General features: G+C 41.8%; 1 protein-coding gene across 1 annotated transcript; it reads right to left on the minus strand.

Annotated features, from left to right (window-relative positions):
* Nucleotides 1–8366: 8366 nt before the first annotated feature.
* Nucleotides 8367–9032, minus strand: LOC147938287 (defensin-like protein 206). Its single transcript, XM_087464308.1, has 2 exons — nt 8888–9032; nt 8367–8787 (listed from the first exon to the last, which is right to left on the minus strand). The coding sequence occupies exons 1-2, from the start codon at nt 8955–8957 to the stop codon at nt 8579–8581; spliced, it is 279 nt and encodes a 92-aa protein (XP_087320434.1). The 5' UTR covers nt 8958–9032; the 3' UTR covers nt 8367–8578.
* Nucleotides 9033–14156: the final 5124 nt, after the last annotated feature.

A 14156-nucleotide genomic window follows, 5' to 3' on the forward strand; every position in this document is an offset into this window, starting at 1 on the left:
AGATCTGAGGCTTAGAACGTTGTAGGAGCTTGCTTGGAGTGTTTTCCTGCTTGTTTGAGGTTCAGAATCGTCTTGGCAAAGGTAAGTGCATGACCATGACTTATCTAAGTTGGAGATCTCTCTCATTTGCTTGTTATGTATTGCTAGGCTTGTTAGATTGGTATTTGGGACGTTAGGAAGCTTTCTTGTGACTTGGGATCGAGTTATGTGGTTGTAGGAACGAAGATCCGGCGAGAAGCTTCGGGGGAAAACGATGCTCGGCATTGCATCGGTCGATGCAGTTTGTGCATCGGTCGATGCAAATGCGAGGACGGCGCGTAAAATCTAGGGTTTTCGTGCTATGTCGAGCATGCGTTGGTTGATGAAAAGGGAGCATCGGTCGATGCGAGTTAACCTTGCATCGGTCAATGCAGATCTTGCGTCGGTCGACGCAACCCCCAACTGGTGTCGGTCGATGCATGATAAGGAGGATGTTCTAGTGGTTCACTTGGTTGTCTGGCTTTTGTTAGGTTGCTAGAGTTGAGTCTTAGAATGTTGTTTAGGATTGCTGGTTCTCTGGTTTATGTTGATTGGATCATTATTTTATGTTTGAAATTAATATTGTTTATTATTTTATTGGTTATTGGATTATTGGATATTTATTGGTATTGGAGCGGTTGCCAACAGTGGTACCGGCTCAGGCTCAGGTGGTGCCACCAGTGGTGGCGGAGGAGCGGCAGCCAGTAGCTGCAGATGCAGGAGCACATGGACGTTATTTGTCCATGCTCAAGGAGATGAAGGGCATCGAGACTGTGCAGTTTTCGGGTGGTACAGATGCTGGAGATGCGTGGAGGACGAGTGTGGAACGTAACTTCCAGACTCTGAGATGTCCTGACGAGTTTTGGGTGGACATAGGGGTCCACCACTTGATTAGTGATGCTCAGGTGTGGTGGAGATCAGTGGCTGCTAGGAGAGTGCAGAGGGATATGACTTGGGTTGACTTCATGGGGGTGTTCAACCGCAAGTACTTTTCGAGGGAGGCATTGGACCGGTTGGAGGTGCAGTTCGTTTAGTTATCTCAGGGGAACGGTCAGTGCGGGAGCTGGACTTGGAGTTCAGTCGACTTCTATCTTATGGGGGCGGGCTATGGAGTCTGAGGAGGCTCAGATCAGGAGGTTTTTGAGGGCCCTATTTGACGATTTGAGGGTTCACTGTAGAGGGCGGAGTTATGCTACGCGTGCAGAGCTGGTTGAGACTGCGGCAAAGATCGAGGAGGACATACGGGCACAGACAGTGGCGGTTAGTCCAGCAGTTCAGCCTAGTAAGGCTCAGCATCATGGAGGTTCTAGCAGGGGCGGCAAGCCTGCGGAGGGAACCAAGAGGAGGTGGGAGGTTATGCAGAGGCCGAGTGGTGCGAGTTGCTACGGGTGTGGGAGCAAGGATTACAAGGTTGCTAGGTGTCCCAAGAGGAGTGCTCAGACGGCAGCGGCTTGTGTATGATATCATTGCAGGGAGCCAGGGCACATCAGGCCCTTATGTCCCAAGTTGCAGCCGGTAGCAGTGACAGCGTTGCAGCAGGTGCAGCTGGGAGAGCAACAGGTGGCAGGGATTGAGCAGGCGTCACGGGTGTACACGACTGCAGAGACTGGTTGAACTAGTGCCTGGGCGATCATAGGTATAATTTCTGGTACTTAAGCTTTGTGAATTTTAGTAGGTTCAGATTTTATGTTTTTCCTGTGATAAAGTGTTAAGTTCTCAACACATGAGGTTTGTGTAGGGACCTTGTTGGTGGGCGGGTTTAAGTCCCACATTATGTTTGATTCTGGAGCTTCTCATAGCTTCATTACTCTGGAGTGTGCATAGAGTACGGATATCAGAGGAGATCCCGAGGAGTGTACATGAGTTGTCAGAGTTACAGGAGGCAAGTTCCTGAGAGTTATTGGACGAGCTAGAGGGGTTGATATTCATATCACAGGAGAGTCGTGGCCAGCGGATTTGCTTATCAGTCCAGTAGAGTTGTATGATGTTATTCTCGGGATGGATTGGTTGCATCGGCATATGGTGCATCTGGATTGCCATCGGGGTAGAGTGGAGTTTGAGCGTCCATTAGGGAAGTTGGTTTTCTAGGGGATTAGACCGACTTCGGGGAGTCTCGTGATCTCGGCCATTCAGGCTGGGAAGATGATCGAGAAGAGCCGTGAGGCTTATCTGGTTACTATATCTATGCCAGAGTCAATGGGAAGTCTACGGTTAGCGGTATTAAAGTTGTTGAGGAGTTTGAGGATGTGTTTCAGTCATTGCAGGGATTACCACCATCTAGGTCTGATCCTTTCACTATTGAACTGGAACCGGGGCCGACCCCGTTATCCAAGGCTCCTTACAGAATGGCTCAAGCAGAGATGGCAGAGCTAAAGAAGCAGCTAAAGGATTTGTTGAGCAAGGGATTCATCCGTCCTAGTGTATCACCGTGGAGAGTGCCGGTGTTATTTGTGAAGAAGAATGATGGGAGTTTTCAGTTGTTTATTGATTACCGGAGTTTGAACTGGGTCACTGTGAAGAACAAGAACCCTCTTCCCAGGATCGATGAGTTGTTGGATCAGTTGAGGGGTGCTACTTGGTTCTCCAAGGTAGATCTGGCGTCGGGTTATCATCATATACCGATAGATGAGGCAGATGTGAGGAAGACGGCTTTCAGGACGAGGTATGGGCATTATGAGTTTGTGGTGATGCCTTTTGGGTTGACTAACGCGCCAGTAGCGTTTATGAGATTGATGAACAACGTGTTTCAGGAGTTTCTGGACGTGTCTGTCATCATTTTCATCGATGATATCCTGGTATATTCTAAGAGTCCTGAGGAGCATGCAGTGCATTTGAGGGCAGTTCTGGAGAAGCTGCGGGAGCAGAAGTTGTTTGCCAAGTTAAGCAAGTGCTGTTTTTGACAGCGTGAGATGGGGTTTCTGGGTCACATTGTTTCTGCAGAGCGAGTTTCTGTAGATCCGGAGAAGATTCAGGCTATGAGAGATTGGCCTAGACCACAGAATGCCACAGAGATCAGGAGTTTCCTTGGCTTGGCAGGTTACTACAGGAGGTTTGTACAGGGTTTTACAAGTAGGACACGGCCTATGACTAAGTTAACAGGGAAGGATGTTCCTTTTGTTTGGTCACAGGAGTGTGAGGAGGGCTTTGAAAGCCTTAAGGAGATGTTGACTACTACGCCAGTGTTGGCTTTACCTGAGCAGGGATAACCCTATGTGGTTTACACTGATGCATCTAGATTTGGTTTGGGATGTGTGATGATGCATCATGGGAAGGTGATTGCCAACGCTTCGCGACAGTTACAGAAGCATGAGGGCAACTATCCTACTCATGATTTGGAGATGGCTGTTGTAGTTTTTTCCCTGAAGATTTGGAGATCTTATCTTTATGGTGCAAAAGTACAGGTGTTTACAGATCATAAGAGCCTGAAGTATATATTCACTCAGCCTGAGCTGAATTTGAGACGGAGGCGGTGGATGGAGCTTGTGACAGATTATGATTTGGAGATAGCTTATCACCGTGGTAAGGCTAACTTGGTAGCTTTGGCTCAGGAGCAGGAGATGGAGTCTCTGGTAGGAGAGATCAGTGCTTTGAGGTTGTGTGTTGTTTCTCGTGAACCGTTGGATTTGGAAGCGGTTGATAGAGCAGATCTTCTGTGTAGGGTGCGGTTGGCTCAGGAGAAGGATTTGGGACTGGTAAATGCCTCTAAGGATGTTGATTCAGAGTATCAGGTCTCAGATAATGGTACTATCTTGGTGCACAGTCGCGTTTGTGTGCCCAAAGATGAGGAGTTGAGACAGGATTTCCTAAGAGAGGCTCATGCGAGCAAGTTTTCTATTCATCCAGGAGCGACTAAGATGTACCGTGATCTCAAGAGCTACCATCACTGGGTCGGGATGAAGAAGGATGTAGCTAGTTGGGTCGCGAGGTGCGATGTGTGGAAGCTAGTGAAGGCTGAGCATCAGGTTCCAGGCGGGTTACTAAAGAGTCTACCCATTCCTGAGTGGAAGTGGGATATGATCACTATGGATTTTGTGGTAAGATTGCCAGTGTCTCGCACTTTTGATGCTATCTGGGTCATTGTGGACCGGTTGACTAAGTCAGCACATTTTCTGGCCATTAAGAAGACTGATGGAGCAGCGGTCCTGGCTAAGAAGTATGTGAAGGAGATAGTCAGATTGCATGGGGTGCCAGCGAGTATCGTGTCTGATAGGGATTCTAAGTTCACTTCGGTGTTCTAGAAGGTATTTCAGGCAGAGATGGGCACTAAGGTGCATATGAGTACAGCTTATCATCCCCAGATAGATGGACAATCAGAGCGGACGATCCAGACGCTGGAGGATTTGCTGAGGATGCGTGTGTTGGATTTGGGAGGCCATTGGGTGGCTATTGAGCAGATCACCTGAACATGGTAGAGTTTGGTTACAACAACAGCTATCAGGCGAGTATTAAGATGGCTCCTTATGAGGCTTTTTATGGGAGGCCATGTCGTACACCGTTATGCTGCACTCAGGTGGGGGAGAGGAGCATGTTGGTGCTAGTTTTGTTCAGGAGACCTCAAAGAAGATTCGGGTTCTCAAGCTGAACATGAAGGAGGCTCAGGATAGGCAGAGAAGTTATGCTGATAGGAGGAGGAGAGATCTTGAGTTTCAGGTAGGAGACAGAGTGTACCTCAAGAGGGCCATGTTGCGAGGTCCGAACAGGTCATTGACAGAGCTTAAGTTGAGTCCGAGGTTTATGGGTCCGTTCGGAGTGATTGAGCGGGTGGGACCGGTAGCATATAGGCTGGAGTTGCCTGAGGTTATGCCTGCGTTCCACAAGTTTTTCCATATTTCTATGTTGTGGAAGTGTCTCAATGAGGATGATGAGTTGTTGGCTAAGATTCCTGAAGATCTTCAGCCTAACATGACTTGAGGCGAGACCAGTGAGAGTTCTCGGGAGGAGGATCAAGGAACTTCGGAAGAAGAAGATTCCTTTTATGAGAGTCCTTTGGGACTGTGATGATGTTGAGGAGCAGACTTGGGAGCCTGAGGCGAGGATGAAGGCAAGGTTTAAGAAGTGGTATGAGAAGCAAGCCGCGACTTGAGCTTGTCTAGCCTGGTCCCATCTGTAATCCGTGGCTGGAGCGGGGATGGAGTATTCCAGCCCATCTCTCTTGTTTACTTGGTCGCTTAGGGGTGGTTGGTTGTGCGACTAAGTAACAAGATGAGGTGGTGTTCGGGGTACGAAATTCCCGTGAAGCGGGGTTTTGGAGGGAAAGTTTCCTGAAATAGAATTTTCTAAAAGTGGAAAGTTTCCAAAAGTGGAAAGTTTTATGTGAGTTAGAATTTGTCCATTTTTATTTGTTGTGAGCCTTGGAGGGGCTTGTGTGGCCTTAGTGGCAGACTTTTGTCATTGTGCCCGTGTGTGGCGGTCTTTTGAGACATTGTGTGGCCTTTGTAGCAGGCTGTATAGCCAGTTGTGTGGCCTTTGTGGTGGGCTGTTTAGCCAATTGTGTGGCCTTTGTAGCCAATTGTTTAGCCAACGCCTGTTTAGACGGTCCTTCGGGACAAGTGGTCTTTGTGACGGTCCTTCGGGACGAGTGGTCTTGGTGGCGGTCCTGTTTAGGACATTTGAGTGGCGTTGGTGGCGGTCCTGTTTAGGAAATTTGTTTGGCCTTGGTGGCAGTCCTATTGAGGACATTTGATTGACTTTTGTGTCGGTCCTGGTTAGGAAAGATTGTTTGGCCTTGGTGGCGGTCCTGTTTAGGATATTTGTTTGGCCCTTGTGGTATGTATATGATCCTTGTGCGGTCATGAGGTATTCCTGTGAGGGGATATGTGGTTGGTAGGACATTGTGATGTTTTACGCGAGCCACAGGAAGGAAACCTGGATAGGGATAGGACTCAGACGTATTCAAAATTGTTTGCTCGCGACTCTTGGGGGACTTTGGATCTCCTAGTACTGCCATATTCTGAGACTTTGTGGCTTGGGAGTATGGTTGGTATATCGACTTCAGATGACGATCCGGGGGTGCGCTGTATGGTGGCAACCCGAAAGATGAATATTGGACTTCCTTTTGTATATGGCATGCGAGCTTAGGCCCGATGAGGAGCCAACATTATGGCATGCATACTTAGGTTTGATGAGGAGCCAATAAAAACTTAAGGTTTAGACCTATGGGTAAAGGAAAGCCCAAAAGTCGCTATCGCCTAGAGGTGACCTTCCGTAGATCGGTCGGAGGAGTGTGGGCCGTGGAGACGTTTGCACGGGAGTCCTTGGCTGATGGTTGATCAAGATTCCAGGATGAATCTATGTTGGTGGGGGAGAATTATAACACCCGCAAACCAAAACTGTGCATTTTGGAGGAGGGTGTCGATCGACACCATGGTGGTGTCGGTCGACACCAATTCTGTCTGGTTCAACCAGATTGTTTTAATTGGTGATTTTGGACGGTTTGTTTTAAGGGAAACCACAGAACCGGACTATTAAGTGAAAAACGACCTAGGGTCGTGTTTCGTTGTTGTCTCGCCGCTGAAAACAAAGAGAAAAGAAGAGAAAAGTTTGTTCTTGAGTTTTTGTGAGATTTCAAGGCTTTCTAGGTGAGATCTTGAATTGGGAGTGGGGATCCAAGGCTAGGAACGTGTGGGAAGCTTGCTAGGAGTGTGAGATTCATCATTGTTGGTCAGAAACTTCCTGCAAAGTGGTGAGTGCATGACCATGGCTGATCTAAGCCTATGATTCCTTGTTCTTGCTTGTTTGTTGCTGTGTTTGTGTGTTTTTCTTGCTGGGATTGATTGCTACAGGTTCCTACGGATGTATATGGCTTGGATTTTGAGTATTGGACGATTTGGTGGAGTTTGGGAGCAAGATTCGACTCTCGGCTTTGTGAAAATCACGGTTGCAGAGGTAGTGTCGATCGACACCAAAGGGTGTTGGTCGACACCAGTGAAGCGGCATCGATCGACACTGTGGGGTAGTGTCGGTCGACACCAAGAGCCAGTGTCGGTCGACACTTGGCTGGTGTCGGTCGACACCTCCCTTCCAGCGAGACGATGTTTGTTTTCCTGGTTTGTATGCTTTGTTTGTTGATTGTTTGGAACATTGGAATTACAATTGCTTTTGTGTATAGCCCAGTAGATGGGAGGTTTGCCTCACTGAGTTTTTATAAAATTTTCATGCATCTCAATTTGTGTTTGTGGTGCAGGTAAAGGCAAAGTGTGATCGTTGAATCAACGCAATGAAGAGGAGGATGTTCTAGGGACTCGATTGGATGTTGTCTGGCATTGCTAGGTTGCTAGAGTTGGGTCATTAGAAACATTGTTAGGTTGTTGGTTCTGTGATTCCTGTTGGTTGAATTTTGGATATTGTTATGTTATAATTATTGGATTATTATTGGATATTTATTGGATATTGGTGTTGGTTATTTCCAATGTTGATTGTGATTGTGGTTAGGTGGCTACTGGGTATGGACCACTAATTGTAGTTTATTTATTATTACTATTTATTATTTATTATTCTATAAAAAAAAACGGGTCAGATCGTTTCAGAAGCAATGCATGGCCTTTTATACAAGAAAACTCGATATATCTAATAAACGGTTTTCGAATGTGAGGCGGGAATGGGTTGACGAACACAAATACAAATCAAGTTTATTTTTTCCATAATTGGAATAAAAGTTCAGAGAACATGAGATATTATATTACATTTGAGAGGAGGGGATGCAAGCAATGGTTAGCTTTTCCCTCCATCTTTTATTTGGAAGCAAAAGAAACATGAACATAACATATATACACACAAATGTCACACTTAATAATTATATAACAAGGTTATTTCAAACTTTTTTTTTGCAGTGGCAGTGTTTGTCCGGTCATTCAATAACCTTATCGCAAACTGGAGGTGAACCACTTTTTCTATAAAACACTTACGACATACATTCGTCTTCAATGAGTAAATCAATCATTCAAAAGAATTTATCATGCTTGAAACCAGTCATCCCCTAAATGAAAAGTCGTCCATAGTCATGATGAGCTCATAACCGGAGTAAACCGGTGTCAACTAGGGTAAAGTTAAAAAATAGATGTGGTTATGGTATTGCTTTGTTTTTTTTCCTATATTAGTGGGATTGTATCACCCACCTCTCCATGTACGTTTCTTAGTGGTAAATTTAGTAGTTAGTTTCTTTTCTTCAGAACCAAGGGAATATGAAGAAAATATTCTGAAGAAAATATTGCTAAAAACTTTTGTTTTTGTTTTGTTCTTATGAGCGATTCTCCTTGGCACTAAGCTTATATATATTCTCTCACTCTCTTTCTCTGATCTCTAGGAACCGGTTTTAGAATGTTAGGCGGGAATGGATTGACGAACACAAATACAAAACGGTTATATTATATATGATGATTAAAATAAAAGTGCACAGAAGATAAGATTACATTTGAGAGGGGGGCAAGCAATGGTAAGCTTTGCCCTTAATGTTTTTTATTTGGAAGCAAAAGAAACTTGAACATAAACACACGCAAATGGCATGTCCTCACACCGAAAGGGAACAAAAGTCACACTTGGAAATTACATGATGAGGTTATTTTTAAGCCTTTTTGTAGCAGTGGCAGTGACTGTCAGTTCCCTCAACAACCGCCCAGCAGACTGGAGGACTACCGTATGTGGCTACGCAACACGTACAACATTGAGCATTTGTTGTACCGTGGGCCGACGGGCACTCGCCAAGGAACACACGTGAAGCGGCCGTAAGACATCCACCAGCACCACAGGTTTGAGCCTCAGTATTAAGGATTCCTAGATGTTGACATATTAATTCGTCAGCAGAAGATACTTAAGAGGCAACTGCAAAGTACAATATATAGATGAGATCAACTTTGTAAAACTAATATTATACCAGTTGAAGCCATCAGGAGAACAACCAAGAGAACAGTAAAGCTGACGGAGTTGATGAGGTTCTTTGCCATTTCTTTTCTTCTTTGCTTTGCCTTCGCTGAAACTTGTTCTTTTAGTTTTTCTTTTGGATTAACTTCAAACTTCGATGGTTTAAATTCGTAGGTGTGGTCATCTATTTTTAGTCAAAATTTTGCAACTTTTTTATATTTTTTAATCACTTCTCTCTTCTTTCTGATTTTCCCAAGTTCATAATGTCGCCACAATTATGCACGCCCGTCTTTGTTATCCTCTTTTTTTAATCATGCACTTGTCTTTAAAAAATCAACTTAAAAGAAGGTCATCTCTGTATAAATTGTTTTTTATGTACATTTTTATTTAGTTTGAAATAAATATTGTTTAAAATTGATATCGTTGTGAGTAAGCAGGAATCTTGGCAATTCTTTAATCCAACAATGATAACGATTTTCCCTCATCAGTTCATTAAATAATTTTAGGGTTTCAGCTACAAGACAACATTTATGGCGACACTTATGAGATTATAATTTTAATAAATTTTAGTGGTATGTTTCAAAAATAAAATTAGACATGGAATTTACGAAAAGAAACTTATCTTCGTGGTATTTATCTTCTTTTAAATCTAACATTATAACGTTGTAAATACAATAATTAATTCTAAAAGGTCAAATTCTAAATTATTTTGTATATACATCAAAGGATAAAATTACTATAAAATTTGGAATATGTCTATATTATTTAGCAAAAACAAAACATATCTACAAATTAATTTATTATGCATTATACGAATTAAGCGTAAGTGCTAACTAATATAAAAGAGTTAAATAATATATTACCAAGTCCTATATCTATTCACATTTAATTCTAAAATAATAATTAGTATTTAACTTTAATTTCTCACAATAAATATATTTTTTTATTCACTATAACTTATATTTTTTTTAATATTTATTTATGATTTTACAGTATTAATAATGTTCAAAGTATACCTTTTTAAATATATTTACATGTATTTTGGTAATTTTGGGTGAGTAAAATACTCTTTTACTCGTTTAGGTGTTATCGAAGTAGATTGTTCTGAGCATTTTTTCATTAGTTTTGAATTTTTCTTAAATTTTAAAAACCAAAACCTTTTAATGCAGTGTGTCGATGCGAAACCTAGATCCACTGGGTAGTTCGAGAAGAACTACAAAAAAGTTGCTTCTTGTTATAAAAACTCTCAAGAGATTTAGTACAAGGTAAGAACAAAATGCTCTTTAAGTAATTCTTATTTAAAACTATGTTTGAAAGAAGCAATGTATGGCCTTTTATATATGATAACTCGATATATCTAATAAACAGTTTTCGAATGTGAGGCGAGAATGGGTTGACGAACACAAATACAAAGCGAGTTTATTTTTTCCATGATTAGAATAAAAGTTCAGAGAACATGAGATATTATATTACATTTGAGAGGGGGGGGGGGCAAGCAATGATTAGCTTTGCCCTCCATCTTTTATTTGGAAGCAAAAGAAACATGAAAAGAACATATATATACACAAATGTCATACTTGGTACTTATATATCAAGGTTATTCAAGCATTTTTTTTGCAGTGGCAGTATTTGTCCGATCATTCACTAACCATGTCCCAAATTGGACGAGAACCGTTTTTTCTATAAAACACTTACAACATCATACCCGTTAATTAAAAAATTATAAATATTTCACAAATACATTCGTTTTCAACCAGTAAATCAATCGTTTAAATTTTTTATCATGCTTGAAACCATTCATTCCCTAAATGAAAAGTCGTCCACAATCATGATGAGATCATAACCAAAGTAAACCGGTTTGCTATGTTCGAGAGATTTTGAAAACTTGTTACCGTCCCTACAAATCAGCATATGATCTTTCCCTGTGTTTTGTCCTCACTCGAATAGTTCGACAATCACTTCCCAGAAGATCACCCATTCTGAAATTATTCTAGCATAAGCATGCTTAACTGTAGAGTTTTCTCATGACTTTTGACCAAAAAGATAAGTACACTTTGCTGACATAGGTGGCCAAACTAATTTTTCTAAACCTCTCCGCAAACCGAAGTGTCACAATTCACCCCTACTGACAGATTGCAATGTCCTAGTTGCGCACCAAGACCGTCACCCCCGACGGTGTGAGTCCACTCGACTCCACACTTGTCTGGGTTTGGCTCTGATACCACTTGTTATCCACAAAGCACATAATCGCTATTGACCTTGCGTTTCTCGCTCAGGAACCGGAACCGGAACAGGAAGTGGAAACACATGAAATTGCTCAGAATCACGATTATAAAACTGAGGCATTTGGAAATGTGATTAAAGCGACGATCCCGAGTTAGAAGCGCTAGTATTGTAGATCAGAAGTGATATGATCATGAGACCATCCAAGAAGATACTTGAGTCTTGTTCAGCACGAACGAAGTCAAAAATCAACTCTTCTAGCCAAACTTCTATTTGGGATACATTTTTACCTCATCTATAGCATATCTTGAGGTGGAATTAGTCCAATAAGAGTTCAGATGAAGGAGTTATTCATTTTACAAATCAGGTGAACTCATGGCTATGCGACTTGGACCTACGAGCATTCAAAGGAGGATTCCGACCAATACAGAAAGATTCAAGCTATGAACCAAACTTTTATAGAAATTTGATTCATCCTGGAGTCACTGAAAATTGGAATCACATTAAGATCAGTTCATATGTGAGAGATATGGATATTTCAAGTCAGTGGATCTGTCCTACTCCCAGTTTCGCGTCTGAGCCAAAGATAATTTTACACAGACCAACTCAGCAAAAATTTCGACAAGAAATCAGATGGAGGATTCCAATGGATCTCTTGTGTTTCCAAAAAGTCCAAGAACACAAGATTTGGCCAACAAACCACAAAATTACGCCTCAATTGCCAAAGGAGGTGAATCTAGTTCTACACTTGAAGAGTTTTAGGTCCAATTGGTTTAGTAGCTTCCAGAACTATGTATGGCAACCAGGAGTTGTTTCTACTAAACTCAAGGTGAAGAAAATATACAGCCCATGTTGTTTCTCATCAGCAAATTGGATCAAAGAGTCAAAGAGATAAAACATCAAGAAAGTGCTTAATGGGCTAATTCAAGAGCTTATGGCCAAAGAGAGCATGAGAAATAATATTAGGGATAATATCTATCAAGTCCAGCCCACTTTGAGCCTAATTCAAGTCCAAAAAACCCCAAAATAATCACTTTATTTTGTGGTCAAAAAGAATTGACGAAAATAGAGTTCAACTCACCTTGGCAAGGAAACAATGGGAAGGGAAACATCATGTACCAAGAGTTGGGTCTTCTTTCAACCATCTATCTTTACTGTCTTTTAGTTTCAAGAATAGTTAATACTTGGCTTTGTTACCAAGTTTCTTTTCCTATATAAACTCATGTAAGAGTAATGAAATAATCAATTCATTCCTTTTCATTTTATAAGTCTATCTCTTTGTTCTTTGTCTTGAACATTTCCTTGTTTCTTGGTGTGTAATATCCAACCAACAGCCTCCTCTTACTGGACTAGTGAGTCATATCTAGCAGCGACTAGAGTTGGAAATATCATCAGCCTTCCGCAACTGCTGTGCGATCCCTCAATCCATTAAATCTCCCTCGTTGCACCTTGCACCTTGGCGAGTAGGACTGGGCATTCGGGTAACCCGTTCGAATTTGGGTATTACCCATTTGGGTTGGGGTAAACGGGTTTAGAAAAATAGAACCTATTGGGTATTTTTAGATATATGGGTTTGGTTCGGTTTGGGTACTATCGGGTTCGGATCGGTTCGGTTTACAAATTTTAAAATCCAATTAACACCCAAACTACCGGGTACCCGAAAAAAAGTCTTTAAAATTAATTAAATTTAAATAAATTTAGTTAAATTTTGACTTATATGATAAATTTTTCTAGATATTTTGATTATTTTTGATATTTAGGTATAAAACTAAATGAAATATTGAAAAATATAATTATAATTTTAGGTAATTGCATTATATTGATACTAAATATTATAAAAATGTTTATATGTTCGGGTTTGATGAGTACCCAAATGGATACCGGGTATTATCCGACCCTAACCCGAACCCACGGGTATTGAAAAATAGAACCCAATAGGGTTTTATTGGCAAACCCGTACCCAACCCGAACCCGGTTTTCCGGTTCGGGTTCCGGATTGGGTATTTGGGTACGGTTTTTATGCCCTGGCCTATTGGCGAGTTTCTATCATTTCTAATCCGGCTGAGTGATCCTCGAATTTGGGCATATCAAGAAACGTTGATGGCCATATCACATTATTAAAAACTCTACCTTTTGATTTCACCTTATGTTGAATCTTCCATAAATTTGAAAAAACTAAGTGTAAAATGAGTTAAAACCATAACTAACTAAGCAAAATACAGCACACAAATTTCACATTTGGTACTTATTTAACAAGGTTATTTCAAGCATTTTTCTTGCAGTGGCAATGTTTGTCCGATCATTTAATAACCCTGTCGCAATCTGGAGGAGAACCGTTTATTTCTGTAAAACACTTACGACATCATACCCGTTAATTAAAAAATTATAAGTATTTAACAAACACATTCGTTTTCAACCAGTAAATCAATAATTTAATATTTTTTTATCATGCTTGAAACCAGTTATCCCCTAAATAAAAAGTCGTCCACAGTCATGATGAGCTCATAACCGAAGTAAACCGGTTTGCTATGTTCGGGAGATATTGAAGACTTGTTACCATCCCTACAAATCAGCATATGATTTTTCCCTGTGTTTTGTCCTCACTCGCACAGTTCCGACAGTCACTTCCTAGAAGATCATCCATTCTGAAACTATTCCAGCATAAGCACGCTTAACTATAGAGTTTTCTCAGGATCTTTGACCGAAAAGATAGGTATACTTTGCTAACATAGATGGTCAAATCAATTCTTCTAAACCTCTCTGCAAACCGAGGTGTCACAATTCACCCCCACTAACAGATCGCAACGTCCTTGCTGCACACCAAGACCGTCACCCCCGACGGTGTGAGCCCACTCGTCTGGGTTTCTCTCTGATACCACTTGTTACCCACGAAGCATGGAATCGCTGTTGACCTTGCATTTCTCGCACCGGAACCGGAACAGGATGCGGAAACGCATGAAATCGCTCGAAATCACGATTCTAAAATTGAGGCATTTGGAAATGTGATGAAAGCGACGATCCCGAGTTAGAAGCGCTAGTATTGTAGATAAGAAGCGTCG

The sequence above is a fragment of the Camelina sativa genome, chromosome 9, assembly GCF_030686135.1.
Source record: "Camelina sativa cultivar CO46 ecotype springtype chromosome 9, ASM3068613v1".
NCBI classification, from domain to species: Eukaryota; Viridiplantae; Streptophyta; class Magnoliopsida; order Brassicales; family Brassicaceae; genus Camelina; species Camelina sativa.